The sequence below is a fragment of the Myotis nattereri genome, assembly GCF_964212035.1.
Source record: "Myotis nattereri genome assembly, chromosome: 2".
In the NCBI taxonomy this organism is placed as follows: domain Eukaryota; kingdom Metazoa; phylum Chordata; class Mammalia; order Chiroptera; family Vespertilionidae; genus Myotis; species Myotis nattereri.
Window position 1 is genome coordinate 12836595 of NC_138076.1, and position 17336 is coordinate 12853930.

Genomic DNA, 17336 nt, shown 5'->3' on the forward strand with positions numbered 1-17336 from the left:
TTTTTGGAGTTATTTTTCATTAAAATGTTCGTTAACATGTGAGTGTTTATTTTAAAAGGATAATAAATATTTTTAAATTTCTCAGTTGTAACTTCTAATATGGTAAATACTAGTAAATATAGATAGATATAACCATTACAAACAAAAGCTCTTTTGGGTCCTCAATAATTTTCAACAATGTAAAGGGGTTCTGAGACCAAAATGTTTGAAAACTGCTGCTTACAGCAGTAACAGTGAATGAACTAGATCTAGATACAACAATGAAAATGAAATGGACAATCATGATGTTGAGTCAAAGAAGAAACATGAAAAACTCATATAATATGATCCCATTTATATGAGTTCTAAAATGGGTAAAACTAAATTATATGATTTATGATGCATACATAAGTAGGTGGTAAAACTGCAAAGCCAAAGAAGTGGTTTACATAAAAGTCATTTCTGTAGTTATCTTTTGGAGAAGAGGAAAGAATCATCATTAGAGAGACAATATAAGGAGCTTTTGGGGGCATGGCAAGTTTATTTTTTAGCTATATTGTGGTCAAACTTTTATTATTATTTATTTTTATTTACAGTAAATTTCTGAACTAAAAATATATTTTAAAAATCAGGAAAAGCTTCATCATCATTAGAGGGAAAAATAGAAAATAAAAAACACAAAATGCAAAAATAATAAAATATTAATAAAAATAAAGGTGGTATATTTATTTTAACAATAAAATATATTTTAAGAAAAAAACATTTCTAGATATCTAGGGCTACTATATTATAGAAGAGTCAATTCATTAAAAAGACATAAGTAATTTATATTCTTAAATAGGCAATAACAATGTTTCAAAAGTATATAAAATAAAAAATAACATAATTATAAGTAGAAATTGACAAGTCTATCATTGTAACATATAATTTAACATACTAACTGAAAGATTAAGCAGACAAAAACATTAGAAATAACAGATTTAAAACATTTAATTAATAAGTTTGTTCTAATATGTATTGATATATTATCTATCTTAAAAATATAACCCTATACCCCAAATTAGAACATACACATTTTTTTTCAAACACAGATCATTTGTAAATATTAACATTGTTTTAGTCCATAAAACACATCTCAACATGTGTCAAAAAATTGTATAAAAGCTAGTACATTTTTTTACTACAATGGATATAGGGTAATTAAGATAATCTTTAAGTACTTTAAAAAGTCACATAAGGCATACCAAAATCAAATATACTTCACTTTTGCATTATTTATTTTTTTGAATTTTTAATATATCTTTTCATTACAGTGGTCAGATAATCAAGAGTTGGCTATATCAGAAATATGAAAAGAATCAGGGTTGTTTGGAACAGAAAGGTATAGGTAATGATCCTCCTAAATACTGAAGCAAGAAACGAAGTAAACAGTAACTTGGCAGAATACAGGTAGAACCTACTGCAGGAGCAATTAAGTTTTGGGACAGGGTCCAACAGAGGACACAGAATCTGTCTCTATAGTCAAGTCAGGAGGGCTTTGCCTTTACTGAGGAACTTCTTCCTAAGGGTAGAATCTTAGGTTATATTCAGCTCCATGAACTGTACTCAAATTATCTACTTGATCATTCCGGTTCATCTACAGCTCTGGAAACTAGCAGATAATTACCAGTTAATTCATAATATTATAATAATATATTTGTGCAATACATACACCAATCATATTTCATATAAACTTTCAGGCTATCTGAATTTTTCTAATTTTAAATACATTTTTCTTGTTTGCTTGCATTTTATTAAAAAAATTATTATGAATTTAAAGGAAAACTATAAATTGCCATAGTTGGAAAATGGCTCATGCAATGACATATTAGATTAGAAAAATAAATAATAAAGATATAAGTATTAACATTTATTAAGTTTCACAAGACATACAGTATTATAAACTATAAGATATTTATCTTTCATATTCTTACCAATTTTTGAAATGATTAATAGAGGAATCTTTTCAAAATTTTAAGAAAATGATAGACCATATTTAAAGACAAACAGTCATGAATTTTGTAGAAAAAATTTAAGTATCTTGTAAAGAATCAAAATAACTAGTCCGTCCTAAGGGTCCCATGGACTTGGCTTGTTTGCCAACCCATTCTAGGTCCACTCCCTGCGACTTTGGCAAGGTATCTGAGGTTTATGTTATGTAGAATCGGCCTCCAGCATATGTTCAAATCTAGAACAGAGTCAGGTTTTGTGCCTTGAACTTTTGATTGTCCAACACAGGAGGCAGCACAGGTGCTTACAGAGTTGCACACTATAACTGAACTCTCTGACCTGCATTATACTGAGTCCATCACCCTGAATTCAAAGGCCTACTCTCAGGTGGAACTTATGTAATTTGAGGGATCCTTCTAACCTTGGGGAAATTAAATGAATCCTGCATGTTTACATTTAAAAGGGGCATGGCCTATTCTTAGTTATTTAGTAACTGGGCTAACCAACAAGCTCAACTTTCCAGGAGAAAGCAAAGAAGAAAGCTTAGCATAAGAAGAGTATATTGGAAGATCATTTACAGAACTCCTAACTTCATCAGGAAAAGAAGAGTCTGAAAATCATAATCCTCTTTGAGAAATAACATGATACATTGACAGATTAAACATATCTAATGTCATCTTATACCAGACTTTTGTATAGAACATAGGTGATAGGCAGGTATCAAAGGTTTTAGAAAAAAAAATTGGGAGAAATACTGAAAACTAAGAAAAGTCTATCCATTAACATACCTCTGTATTAGAATTGAGAAAATAATGTATGTCAGATACATAGACCTAATTCTTAAAATGCCTGTGTTTGCAGGAGCATAGTCTGAAAATCTGCTCCATAATTTGTATTTAACTCTTCAAAAACTGCTGAAAATTTTAAAATTTCAATTGTTTACCAGAGTTGCTGGTTGTTGTTCACTCATCTTTTCTTTATTTCAATCTAAAGTTAGTTATACAATTACTCTGTAAATTTTAGTCTTCTCATAAATATAGGAAGGAAATAAAAAAAATTTTTGGCTTGGTTGCATCTTATCATATTCAATAAATTCCTAAACATTTCAGTAGCAGATATAGTTTTAGATAACAAAATAACATTATCAAGTATAACAGGGGAGGGATATTCACATAAAGAATATTTAAAGTATTGTACATACACTATCAGTAGGTGAATGGTATCCATACAGTTGAAGACGCTGACATAGAGCACAAAGGGCCAAATGAAGTGTCACATTTCAGAATGAACCCAAGTACAGCAAAAGAAAAAAAGAAAAAGATGACAAAATAATCAATTAGGAAGGGCAAATCATTATGCTACATTCTATATACAGTGCATACACACAAGTGGGATAAATGCTAAAGATGAGTAGCAAAGTTTAAAAAAATCTCATATAATTAAACATTATTTATAATGTGCTCATTTCAACCATTTCAATTGTAACTTTCTGATGGAGCTATTGCTTTGAGTAAAACTTGTTCCTCCAAAGTATGTGACTTTATTTAGACACCAGTGGCCCAGTGCAGTGTGGGAGCCCCATGATCTATCGCCCCAAAGAGGTAGGCCCTGCCCACCCATCCGGGGCTCCTCAATGGATTGCCCCAAAGAGGTAGGCCAAAGCCAGCGGAGGCGGAGGCCTGCGGACCTCTGGCACAGGTGCACAGAGGCCCCACCATGGCCCCGCCCTTGGGATGGGTGTGGTGGAGGCCTGAGGACCTCCGCGTGCCTGTGGACCCCTGGGCCGGTGCAGGGGGCACAGACGTGAGCCTCACGTCCCAGGGTCTGTTGCCAGGGTCGGGAACGCAAGCCTGATGTCTCCGGGCCGGCACATAGGAAAGGACATGAGCCTCACATCCCAGGCTTGTTGCCGGGGTCGGGGATGCGAGCCTCATGTCTCCAGGCTGGCACAGGGGGCAGGGACACAGCCTGCTGATTGGTCATTAAGTGTCGGTGTCCTGACCAATTCGCATATTATCTTATTATTAGATAGACTAGAGGCCAGGTGCACGAAATTTGTGCACGGGGAGGGGGGGGGGGTGGAGGCATGGTGATGGTGGTGGTGGTGTATGTGTCCTTCAGCCCAGCCTTCAACCTCTCCAATCTAGGATCCCTCTCATAATCCGGGACTGCATAATCCTGACTTCCAACTGCTTGCCTGCCTGCCTGATTGCCCCTAACCGTTTCTACCTGCCAGGCTGATCACCCCCTAACCAAGTGGTTCTCAACCTTCTGTCCCTTTAAATACAGTTCCTCATGTTGTGACCCAACCATAAAATTATTTTTGTTGCTACTTCATAACTGTAATGTTGCTACTGTTAGGAATCGTAATGTAAATATCTGATATGCAGGATGGTCTTAGGCGACCCCTGTGAAAGGGTCGTTCGACCACCAAAGGGGTCGCAACCCACAGGTTGAGAACTGCTGCCCTAACCACTCCCCTGCCAGCCTGATGCCTAACTTCTCCCTTGCCGGCCCAATTGCCCCCAACTGCCCTCCCCTGCAGGCCTGGTCACCCACAATGGCTCTCCCCTATAGGCCTGGTCCCCCCTAACTACCCTCCCCTGCAAGCCTGGTTGCCCCCAACTGCCCTCCCCTGTAGGCCTGGTCCTCCCCAACTGTCCTCCCCTGCAGGCCTGGTCGTTTCCATCTGCCCTCCCCTGCAGGCCTGGTCACCTCCAACTGCCCTCTCCTTCTGGCCTGGTTGCTCCCAACTGCCCTACCCTGCTGGCCTGGTCCCCCCCCAATTGCCCTCCCCTGCAGGCCTGGTCACCCACAATGGCGCTCCCCTGCAAGCCTGGTCCCTCCCAACTGACCTCCCCTGCAGGCCTGGGTCCCCCGCAACTGTCTTCCCCTGCTGGCCTAATTGCCCACAACTGCCCTGGCGGCTATCTTGTGTCCACATGGGGTGGCCATCTTGTGTGTTGGAGTGATGGTCAATTTGCATGTTACCTCTTTATTAGAGAGGATGCTTCAGTAATTCTATATGCGACAGGGGGAAATCTAAATGTAGCATCATGGCAGTAGAAATGGTATGAGAGACCTGTGATGGAATCTTGTTCTGCTCTTATATTGCCATGACCTTAGGCATGTTAATGAATCCCTTTATGATTGTTTTCTCATCTGTAAAACAGGTATGGTACTTACCTGGGAGACACATAATGAGGACTAAATGGAAGTAAAATTTATAACAGCTATAGCACAGAGCTTAGCAAATAATGTGTCTCAAGAATGTTATGTTCATTTTCCTCTCTCCTTTTGAATAAAGTTAATCTTATTTGGCATGTAAATATTTTTAGATTTGATTTTGATTTAATTTTTATTTGGGTATATAAATATTCAGGTTTAAGTAACTGTGACCATAGTAACTATATGGTTCTACTAATTCCTTTTTGAGTGTTTATTTTACATACTGTTAAGTGGCTACATGTTTTAGCTCATTTAAACCCCATAAGAATCACATGTCCTCTTGTCCTCTTTGTAAAAATGAAGAAACTGAGCCACAGGGATGTTAAGGACCTTATTCAAGGTCACCCAGGTATTAAGGACAGAGCTGATATTCAAAGCCTGTGCTATGCTATCTCTCTAATTTAATCCATATATTTTCACTTTCAACTAAATTCTAATAGCTTCAAAACTCAAAAATCTCATCAGTTCATATTTGCATTATTTAAAATATGATGGCTATTAACAATAAGTTACCACTAATTAAACATTTGTAGAGAGCTATACAGTGGGACCTTGACTTACGAGTTTAATTCGTTCCGAGACCGAGCTCATTAAGTTGCTCATTAAGGAGCTTGTTAACTCAAATTACTCTATCAACTCAATGCAAAAAATCGGCCGAGAGACAGCTGGTATCTCAAAAAACTCGTTAGTTGGGACACTTGTAAGTCAAGGCCCCACTGTATTATCATAGAATGCTGAGGCTGTTTTAAGAAATAGCCTGATAGCTAAATTAGGTAAATGAGATTTCAGGAGCACTAATTAAATGATGTATGTTAATTATTTGAATTCCTGGTAGACCAATGCAAATCACTAATTTGCAAATGAAACAATTGCCATTTACATGCCAACAAAACTCACTATGTTTCTGCTCTCTAAGTACTAGATGAAGAAATATGCTACAGTGGGTAAAAGTTTAGATTTTGGAGCTGGTCAGCCATGGGTTCAAATCTTGGAATTGTCATTTAATCCTATCTAATAATAGACAAACATGGTAATTAACCGTAACTTCGCTACCCTTCCCATTGGCTAATCAGCGAGATATGCAAATTAACTGCCAACCAAGATGGCGGCCAGCAGCCAGGCAGCTGAAGCGAACAGGAGGCTTGCTTGCTCCAGTGATGGAGGAAGCCAAGGTTCCCCGCCTGCCGCTGCTGGGCTCTGAGCTCTGGATGCAACAATGTTGCAATTATAGAACCTAAACAAACCCCAGAAACCTGCTTTCAGCCAGTGCGGCCTCAGAGCTTAGAGCGGCCAGTGATGGCAACAGAGTTTCAATTATAGAATCTAAACAAACCCAGATACCTGCTTTCAGCCGGCAATGGCCTCAGAGCTAGAGCCGGCTCTCAGCTCCAGTGACAGCTATAGAAGGTAAATAAATCCCAGAATAAAAAAGAAAAAGAAAAAAGGAGATGCTGGGAGCTTCAGTCACCCACCAGTCTGAAAACAGCCCTCAGCCCCTCACCCAGACTGGCCAGGCACCCCAGTGAGGACCCCCACCCTGAAAGGGGTGTGACCAGCTGCAAACAGCCATCATCCCATCATCCAGGCTGGCCAGGCACCCCAGTGGGGACCCCCACCCTGAAGGGGGTGTGACCAGCTGCAAACAGCCATCATCCCCTCATCCAGGCTGGCCAGGCACCCAAGCGGGACCCCCACCCTGATCTAGGACACCCTTCAGGGCAAACCAGCCGGCCCCAACCCATGCACTAGGCCTCTATCCTATATAGTAAAAGGGTAATATGCAAACTGACCCTAACAGCAGAAGGACTGGGAATGACTGGTCACTATGACACACACTGACCACCAGGGGGCAGACGCTCAATGCAGAAGCTGCCCTTTGGTGGCCAGGGCACTCTCACATGGGAGGAGCTCTGCTCAGCCACAAGCCAGGCTGATGGCTGCCAGTACAGCGGTGGTGGTGGGAGCCTCTCCTGCCTTCTCAGCAGTGCTAAGGATGTCCAACTGCAGTTTAGGCCTGCTCCCCGCTGGCAAGTGGACATCCCCCGAGGGCTGCCGGGCTGACAGAGGGATGTCTGATTGCCAATCCCCTGGGGATCGGGCCTAAGCCAGCAGGTGGTCATCCCCTGAGGGGTCCCAGACTGCGAGAGGGCACAGGCTGGGCTGAGGGGACCCCCCCGCCCCCCCCCCCAACCCGTGCACAAATTTTTGTGCACTGGGCCTCTAGTAGCTATATAATTTTGGACAAGATATTTAATCATTTCAACAATCAGTTTCCACATCTATAAGTACATCTATAAGAGAACTGCTGGGTAGATTAAATGAGAAAATGCAGGCAAAGCATCTAGTATGGTGCCTGGTAATAAGGATGCAGTACCTGTTATTTTTTATTATGTGGACCTGGGATGTTGTCAGGTTGAAATACTTATGGCAAGCAAAAGAAAACTGGTAGGAAAATGGAGTGAAATGTTGCTTAACTCTACCTTCGGAGTAAGATGAAAACATCATCCCAGAAGAAAAATCTATAATATATACTTCTAAGAATGCAAAATAACATATTATTTCCTTGTTTTTACTTCAACATTCATATTGTTATAGTACCATTAAATTCTATATGGGTAATGAAATCTTTGCAATTCTCCTTTAAATTGTATATGCATAATGATTTATATTAACCTGTTAATGAATCTCATGGAATACCACAATATGAATAAAATTATTTAATGAATGTAATTATGGCTACAGAAATGTAATAACAATATTGGATATAAATGTTGGTATCAATACATATAATACTACAGCAATTTTTCTATATAAGAACTTTAAAAAGTTTTGAAGAATGGAACAGCCTCAAAGTTATAGACTTTATTGTTTTCAACATAAGTAATTATCTAGAACCCTCTCTGAAACTACTATAAATTATTCTTACCAGCATTGCACGCTTTTCTTCATCTCCTTTAGTTTCTCTCTTTTCATTTTTCTTCCTGAATATCTCTTGAAGCTGAAAAGAAAACCAATCAATATCAAACAAGAGTTTCTGGGTACCTACCTACTTATCTGTGGGTTGCTGATACCAACGAAAATACAACCTTTGGTACCAGCAACCCACAGTTAGTAAAATGTACAAAATTATAGTTTTATTTTATCTCTAAGGCACAAAGACATGGAATTTATGGCACAAACATAAAAAGAGAGGAAGCCCACTGGGGTATAAAGAACACTGGAGTAGAACACAGGGTCTCTGGTTTTGAGCCCACCTTCTGTCATACACCAATTCTAAGGTGGTGGACAAGCCACTCAACCCTCGCAGGGCTCCAATTTGCTCATATGTCAAATTAAGATGGACTAGATGACCTCTAAGGTTTTTTCAGGTAACTGAGCATTGTGATGGGAGCATGGGCTCTGCAAGTATAATCCTTGAAAAAGTTACTCTCGTTATTTAAGGCTTGTTTTCCACATCAGGAACAGAGATAATGCTGTACCTTATGGGAAATTTTTCTCCTCTGGCTTTATGGAGGTATAATTGACAGGTCTTATATGAATGGTGTGCAGAGTAAATATTTTTAAGTAATTACTTAGCACATTGCCTGTCACACAGTAACTCTAAGTGTTAGCTATTATTATAAATATTATTTCTTCTCTAAAATCCTATTTTATAAATGGAAGCCTAAGTTTTCTGGTAAGGTTATTGTTCTTGTCTCTGTAATGTACACAGCTATCTTAACTCTCCATTTCATTTTGTATGGCAATAGTTGAAAGTCAAATAAAATGTATTACCTTCCAAAATATGAAATAAAAACACAGTACAAAATATAATTTATTAACATATAAATTCATTTTCACACTTTTTCTTAGTGAAAAGTGTTGTTGTTGTTTTTTTGTTTTTTAGCAAAGGTTAATAATCACTTTGTAAATAGGCACGGGAATCAGACTTTAAGCCTCTATAAATAACAGCCAACCTCCACCTTCTGCTTTCAGAACTCTTGCTGTTTGCAAACAAACATCATACATGAGGAAGAAGTACCGCCACTGCAAAGAGTAAACCACAGCTTTAAAGAGACGGCAGCTTTAATGAGTCTAGAGTGCAAACAGAAGTTCTACATAAATGTTTTTACCTCCCATCTCCACATGGATAGTATTCCAAAAGACACCTATATAGGCAACTTCCAATGGACTGAGTTCTAAAAGTCAATCTTTAAGTCAGTGGGGTGGAACCTGGCAGTGTTGCCACAGAAAGCCTAATGATAGTTATTTAGATTACTAGGCCCATTAGGAAAATCCTAAAATACAGTTGTACACTATCATAACAAAACTATATTTAAAACGAAATCTGTCCATTTGAGGATGTTAAGAACATAGCTCTGTGTTTGCGATGATATTGAAAACTCTCACTGCCCTACCATCCTGAAAATGAGGGGTCTTGTATGGCTCCAGCTCCAAAGGTGTGGCTCAGGAACTGTACTCAGGAGTGTGGACTACATGGGCATTAGATTAAGCATTTTGATAGATACCAACAATTATTCTGCTTGCTTCCTTTCGAATGGTTACTAATTAGCTTTTGATGAGGATTTTTATCTCTTGTCTTTCCTACCATGGAAAAAAATGATTTCATGGTTTCTCTTCCATGTTCCAGCCTCCGAAGAAAATAGTACAGAGGTTTCCTGAGGAATTTTTAATGGCTTGTTACAAAGGAAAAATCGAAAATAAAATGGCTATATATATATGTATATGTCATTTTTTACTAGGAAAATATAGGTAAATATAGACTTGAACATAAAAGCTAAGAGTAGACCTTGTTAATGTAAGGAATAAATTAATGTTAATCTCTATTTTGGAGAAAAAATATGTAACAGCCATTTTGCCACAGAAGTAGGAGCAGAAACACATGGGTAAAAAGAAATTTAAAAATTTCGGAAGCAGCATGGGGTGATGAAATGATGTTGCTAGACCAGCAACAACACAGGACCAGTCAGGTGAGAAAGATCAAAGGACAAATATCTAAAAAGCAATCTTTCTCCTTCCTCTTTAGATCAGCCTTTGGTCAAAGGCAGGAGAACAGAACAGGAAAATGGGGACAAGACTGGAATACAAGGCAGAAGTGAATGAAAGAGAACAGGAAGAACAATGATTGTACATCCTGTAATGAGAAGGAAGTTCCTCCGGCAGAACTGTGACTGGTTGGCCGATAAGTTGGGGAATGAGCACTCACTGGGCATCCATTCAAAAGAAAATGTTTATTTCAAACTTCCAAAAAATGTGTCAACAACTGTAACCATCTTTATACATGGAATGTAATTTATTTTTACAATGTAAAAATTACTCAAAGAATATCAGAATATACATGAAAGCATAAAATTTTCACTCTTGCTTCTACGATGTTATTTCAAATAATGCAAAACATAAAAATATAAGGAATTAATATTTAATCATTGATAAAAATTCAGCAAATAATATACATACCACCAAAAACTCCTTTCTGTCCACCATCTCGTTGCCATCAGTGTCGAACATGTTGAAAGCTATTCTAAACCCTGCATGAGGCTCTGCCAGAAAAGACAGAGGAGTATTTTTGAAATGGGAAATGGCTTTAAAGTACATAGTACATATTAGTTATAAACAGTTATTTATATTCAGTACAGAAATAACTTCTTTAAGCAATAAATTAAATCAACATGTTGCTATTAAATATAATAAAAGCTGTATAGAAATACACATCTTTCTGCTTCATATATTAGCATATTTAGTAACAGAATTGATAATATACTTTACAAATATTGTGTGATACTGGCTGCATGGCACTGATAGTAAAATGCCACTATCTTCCTTCCAAAAATAAATATGACACAATAAAGTAATCCAAATTCTGGAGGAAATTATAATGGAAATGACCTATAAAAATATAAGTCAAGCTTGAGAGATTGCAATTTGGGTTGAAACTTTTAGAGTTTAAACTTCAAAAACAGAAATATAAAATAAGAGGCTTACATAATTAATTCTCAATTGTCCCCAAAATACAAAGAATAATTAATTTTCTGAAAAAGACAGGTTTTAGCACACTATGAACTGCTTTAATTTTATGAACCCTACAATGAGGTTCAATCCTTTTTCTCTTTTCACTTCTAAAGCATAAACAAGAAAACGTGGACACAAGAAAACTTGAACATGTCATTAAAAGAGCTCAGTGTACATGCATTTTCCAAAACATTTGACCTACACTTTTGAGATGACTGGCAAGAAGTTTAAAAAGGGACCTCCCACAGCTACACTTGCCACTAGCTGTTGTGAAATTTTGAATCTAGCAAAGGAGAAGTACAGAGACCTACTTTCTTAACTGGTAATAGCTATCTCTGAAAATAAAGGAAAAGGAAGCCATCTTTTATGCAACTTCATTTCTTGCATGTATTTTAGGAATCTAAACTTACACTTTCATTATTATCCACTTGAGAAAGAAATAAAAAGCTACACCATCTCTGATAACCAGGTTTTAAGCTTTAAAAAGATCATAAAAATATATGTAAAAAGGAAATCCTTACAAGCATTATTTGGAAGGGAAAATAAAGTTAAATTAATAAAAAGTAAAGAGAAGAAAACTATAGATAGGTAATAGGTGATCTAACCTACATCCTGCTAGACCTCTTTTCACATTTTTCTTGGTTCTAACCTAAACAATATCCATAATTTAAAATTCAAACTCCTAAAAGTTTCTAAGAGGGGTCCTGAATTGCAAAAGAAGAGTTACGGCACCCAAAGGTCTTTATCTTCCCATAGTAAGCAAAACCCACCATATGTGTTTTTTCCAACACCCTTAAACCATATCTTGTCCCATTTCAACACATGGCTTTCTTAACTAGTTCTGTTTTAGTTTTTCTCTACTGGTTTAGGTACATATTAACTTCAAATTCTGCATCTGCAGAATATATTCTGGATAACAAGATAACTTTTTTTTTAAAATATATTTTATTGATTTTTTACAGAGAGGAAGGGAGAGAGATAGAGAGTTAGAAACATCGATGAGAGAGAAACATCGATCAGCTGCCTCCTGCACATCTCCCACCGGGGATTGTGCCCGCAACCCAGGTACATGCCCTTGACCGGAATCGAACCTGGGACCTTTCAGTCCGCAAGCCGACGCTCTATCCACTGAGCCAAACCGGTTTTGGCAACAAGATAACTTTTTAACAAGTCTTTGAAATACTCTTTGGCACCCCTCCTGTAATTTTCATGGTAGCATTCATTATTGACTGAACTTAAATCATGAGAGTTCTTGTTTCCATATATCTCCACAAATCCCCACAATGGGAAATTCCACCACCAATATTCTTTCATTCATGCCTGTCTTCATTCATTCACCAACTATGATTTAAAAGGCTACCACATGTTAAACACTGTTCTTAATATAGAAATGGACAAAAAAGATAAAATCTTTACCATCATGGACCTTGCATTCAAGTGCGGCAAGACAGACAAGAATATGTAAACCAATAAACAAGTACTTTCAAATAATTTAAGTGCTATGAAGAAAATAAAACACTGTAAAGGGATAAAAAGGAAGAGATGAGAGAGGGAGCTATTTTAGAAATACAAGGAATTTTAGAAAGGATGGTCAAGTAAGAATTCTCCAAGTCTTCACATTCCAAAGGAAACCTGAATAATGCTTATTATCATGAGGATCTTGAAGAAAAGCACTGAGGGTAGAGGGAGCAGAAAGTACAAATTCCTGAGATGGGAATAAAGGAACAGAAAGGTCAGGTGGCTGGAGTATAGTTCCACCATTAAATGCAATGAAATTTAACTGAAAACCTTAGTAGACCCTTCATATATTTCATAAGAATTGCTGCACATAAGAGGAAGAAAAAAATGAAGCTGTTTCAGGAAGCATGATGTACATTCTGATAGACATTCTTTCACATTAGTCTTGCAGAAAATGTGATTCAAATAAGTGTAGCAGGAAATTTACAAATCATTACATGTCCTACCTTTAGGCTCCCATGTAGACTAAAATACAGGGATTGATATAGGATATTAGTTTACAATTTATGAACATTTTACTAATATATTATAAGCTATAATAATATTTATGATTTTGACCCTTGATATACCATTCTTAGCATTTTCCGTGGCTATTTTGACATGAATTTTGCAAAACAGCACAGACATACTTAAAGTATTTTAAGAGAACCTAAGAGAATCAAAGGAAGATTTGTTTTCTACAAATTCTAATTTTAAAAAATTGCATCCAGAAATAAATTTAATGAGTACACTTACTTGTTAAAATACACAAGAGAAAAAGATATTCTGTGTAAGAAATCACACCTAGAAGAAAAACAGTACTAGTTATGCTCTATAAAAATATTATGTTTTCTTCATATTTATCAAGTAAAATATTCTTATATAGCAATAAGTAATATTAATAAAGAACTTACAATTTTAAAGAAGATGCTAAATATTGTTTTAAATGAGACTAAACTATTATTATTAAATCACAGCCCAAAAAAGCAGCAAAATTAATTTTACTTTCATTGTTTCATGTCTCTAAAGAAACCCATATAAAATTACCATAATGCTTCCAGATATATTGGCAATAAAAATAATTATTATAATGTTTACTTATGCTGCAACTTTTAAACTTATGGCTAATTTTCAGTGTATGAATCAAACATAAAACAAAAAGGTTGGAAATGGTTAACATTGTAAAGTGCTTAGTTCTTAGTAGCAGTTTATAAAACAATTCTTGCTTAGAATTTTGATTTTTGTACTACATTCAAAAAACAAAACTCTATAGTTATTCTTTTGCTGACATAAGTTATCATTTGTAAACTTAATGCTTCTATTAAATGTAATCTAAGAAGTTTATATTTTAATTAAATGGCTTATACTTTCTGTATACTGAAGCATGAGTTCTCTGTAATCCCAGAATCACAAACTTTAAAAGGAGTTAGTGTGGGGTAAATAAAAATATACATCCTGTTACTCAAATTCTTTCTTTTAGACTATAATACCCCAAACTAGAATTAATGCATTAATTTACTTTCTAAGTAGATCCTGAGAAAAAGTCGGGAATAAGCCAATAACAATCAGCTATCAGATAGTCCTGATGTTTGGTTAAAGAGTATAAAAAATCCTTACACAATCAGACTGTGAACTTTAAACCTCCATTTTACCTGATGTTCTCTGAAGCTACCCTCTTTGTTATAGAACAAAGAGAAGAGGAGTCACTGTCAGGCAGTTTGTCAGAAGACATGAAGGGACTGAGCCAGGAGGCCCTGAAAGCATTCCCCTCTTTTGTTTATACTAGAATATTGTGACCTATAGACATAGTTCTGGTTGATTGCCATGAATGCTATGGGAGAAAGATTCTGGAATGGTCAATGTATATAAAGATACAATACCTAGATTCCATAGGGATCCCTCAAAAAAACAAAAAGTGAAAAAGAAAGAATAAATGCAGAAGGGGAAAAAGGAAATGGGATCAGGAAACGGGCTGTCTCCACAGTCCCATCTTACTGACTGTTGTTCAAATTGATCTAGGGGAATACATTTCCTGACCTTATCATCCCACCCTAAGATCTGAACAGCAATCTTTAAGACAACTTCCAGGAAAAAATTTCTAAGAGCTTTAAAGATACCTTGGGCCAGATTTTGCGAAGAGGTAAAAATCCTACATTATGAAAGGCCTAAAATAAAAGGTACAGTGTTCCTCCTTTCAGATTCCATGAGAACCAGGTGGAAGCAGTATGAATTTCTAATTCTACTAGACAAAATATATGGATTATAACTACTCCTTTAAACTATTTGTCTTCATACTAGAGTAAATACATTTTCCAACCAGTATTGGTTAAAAATGATAAAAAAGAAAAAGGTAATTTTATGTCATTTCTTTAATATTTTTATATCATATACTTTCATTGTTGAGAATATTTCAAAAAACATTCTTTTTTAAGACTAATTAATCTTAAAGATTTTATTAGTTTTTGCATAAATATGTACAAAAATTACATTGCAAAAATTGCAATAAAAACTATATAATTTGACTGTATGTATGAATTAGTGAGTTAAGTTAGATACACAGATATGGGTAACAGTGTAAGTTGAAATAAGTGAATTTTGTGGGAAGTGTTGTTTTTAAAAGAGACATGTTCAAATTGAGTGGCCAACCATAGATTCAATAATTTTTTTCATATTGATTAAACTTAAGAAAATCTATTATTCCCTGGAAGTAATAGACATTTAAAAATCAGTATTTTTGAAAAATACTTTCTATAGGCAAATATAACCTACACTTTTCATTATGGTTAAAAATGTTTTTTTAAACCTGTGAAAGTTCATTTTGTTGTAAAAATTTAGAAAATATAATCTACACTAATAAAAGACAAAGATGCTAATTGACTGTACCTTCGCTATACCCATGAGCTAATCAGAAGAGTATGCAAATTAACCCAACAAAAATGGCCGTTAAATTTGCATACTGCAGGCGGGCAGGGCGGGGCAGCGCCATCCGCCACCCAACCCAACCCAGGGATCGGGCCTGCCCTGTGTGACCCAGGGCTGCGAGGCAGGGCCGTGCCATCCGCCGCCCACCCCAACCCCAGGATCGGGCCTGCCATCTGCCAACCGGGGAGCAGGCCTAAGCCAGGAGGTCATTATCTCCAGAGGGGTCCCAGACTGTGAGAGAGCATAGGTCAGGCTGAGGGACAACCGCTGCCCACCGGCCCCCCAGCCCCCCGGCCAGTGCATAAATTTTTGAGCACCAGGCCTCTAAAATAACCATTATTATATTTCTGTGTTTTTCTCTTCAGTGTTTTCTCAATGTACACATAGCTGTAAAATTACTTGAAGTATGAGAAAAATCTGTGTATATATACAGTGTGTCAATATTGTGTCAATATTCAAATATATAAATACTAAAGTTAACTTACCTCTTTCTTTAAGGTTTCGAAATAGCTTTGATGATCCTTTCCAAACTGGTGGTGTTTCTGAGAGCATTTGATTTAATTCCTATGACATAAGGTATCATAATGCTGATTAATAGGTAAATTAATTCTAAACAAGATAAAAAATATTTAAATGCTTATGTAAAAAGAATTCTTCACTTAGAAGATCTGAGACATGGCTATATTTATCCTATTCTCTACCCATAGTTCATTCAACCACAAAAGCCAACATTTGCCCAGAGTTTAAAATAAATGATAAAGATGCTACAATTGGTAGCTCAATTAGAGCTACCAAAAATTGTAAATAAATTTAATAATTAGATTAATGTATATATGGTAATCAAATTAAGATAAAACAGTAAGTTGTGGAGCCAGTTAGAAAAGTACATTTTCATGGAAGCCATTGAAAAAGGTGGACTTCCTAATTAAGGTCAGAGGTGATCCCCTGGCTTCACATACTGTTCTCTGTAGGCCTCTTGTATTTAGGGTGCTTTGTGGTAGAAGTAAATGGACAAAGGTTTATATCAGGAAGGAATGAAGAATATTTTAATAGTGACTCAAAGAATTATGACATTAGATGAAGTTAGGGGACAAGGACATTAAATTATTGTGTACACTTTCAATTTTTTTCTAATTTTACCTTAGTCAATAAAGAACACAGACTTCAATTGGGTTTTTTTTGTTTGTTTGTTTTTTTAAAATCAAACTATCACAGCTGGTGGGGGGAAAACTATTTTGGAAAATTTAAACATTTGAATCACTCTTTGTATACTAAAACAATTTTGAATGTATTTATATGCTGTGTTGAAAACAACTAAGTGAAAATATAGTTTGGTTAAATGTGAAGAAAAATTATTAAAGGATTTGTAGAGATAACTTAAAATAATTTGAAATTTAAAAATTAGTCTGCTAAATAATACACTGAAGAAAACACTAGAAACCACTTCTGTTTCTAGGTCTGATTCTTGCTCCTCGAAGTCCAGTAGCCCACGCATTACGGGGGTTGTTAGAGATGCAGACGCTCAGTTCCCTCTCAGGCCTGCTGAACAGAATCTGTGTTTTCAACACGATGCCCAGGAGACTTTTATGCATATTTGAGTTTAGAAGCACTTTGGACAAACCCTTCCTGATGTAATTTTACCTGAAAATGTTCTGTGACATTTAGAAATCATCCTTTTCATTACAAAGTGGAGTTAGCATGCAAATAAGAAA

General features: G+C 36.4%; 1 protein-coding gene across 1 annotated transcript in view; it reads right to left on the minus strand.

Moving 5' to 3' along the window:
• The window catches only part of MICU3 (mitochondrial calcium uptake family member 3), a gene marked incomplete at its 5' end in the record, with an annotated part of 74252 nt that overhangs the window by 22070 nt on the left and 34846 nt on the right, over positions 1-17336 (minus strand). The window contains 5 exons of the mRNA XM_081084738.1: positions 3170-3208; positions 8123-8194; positions 10654-10736; positions 13459-13506; positions 16110-16188. Coding sequence (XP_080940864.1) covers positions 3170-3208; positions 8123-8194; positions 10654-10736; positions 13459-13506; positions 16110-16188 — 321 coding nt within the window. The remainder of the gene's footprint in view (positions 1-3169; positions 3209-8122; positions 8195-10653; positions 10737-13458; positions 13507-16109; positions 16189-17336) is intronic.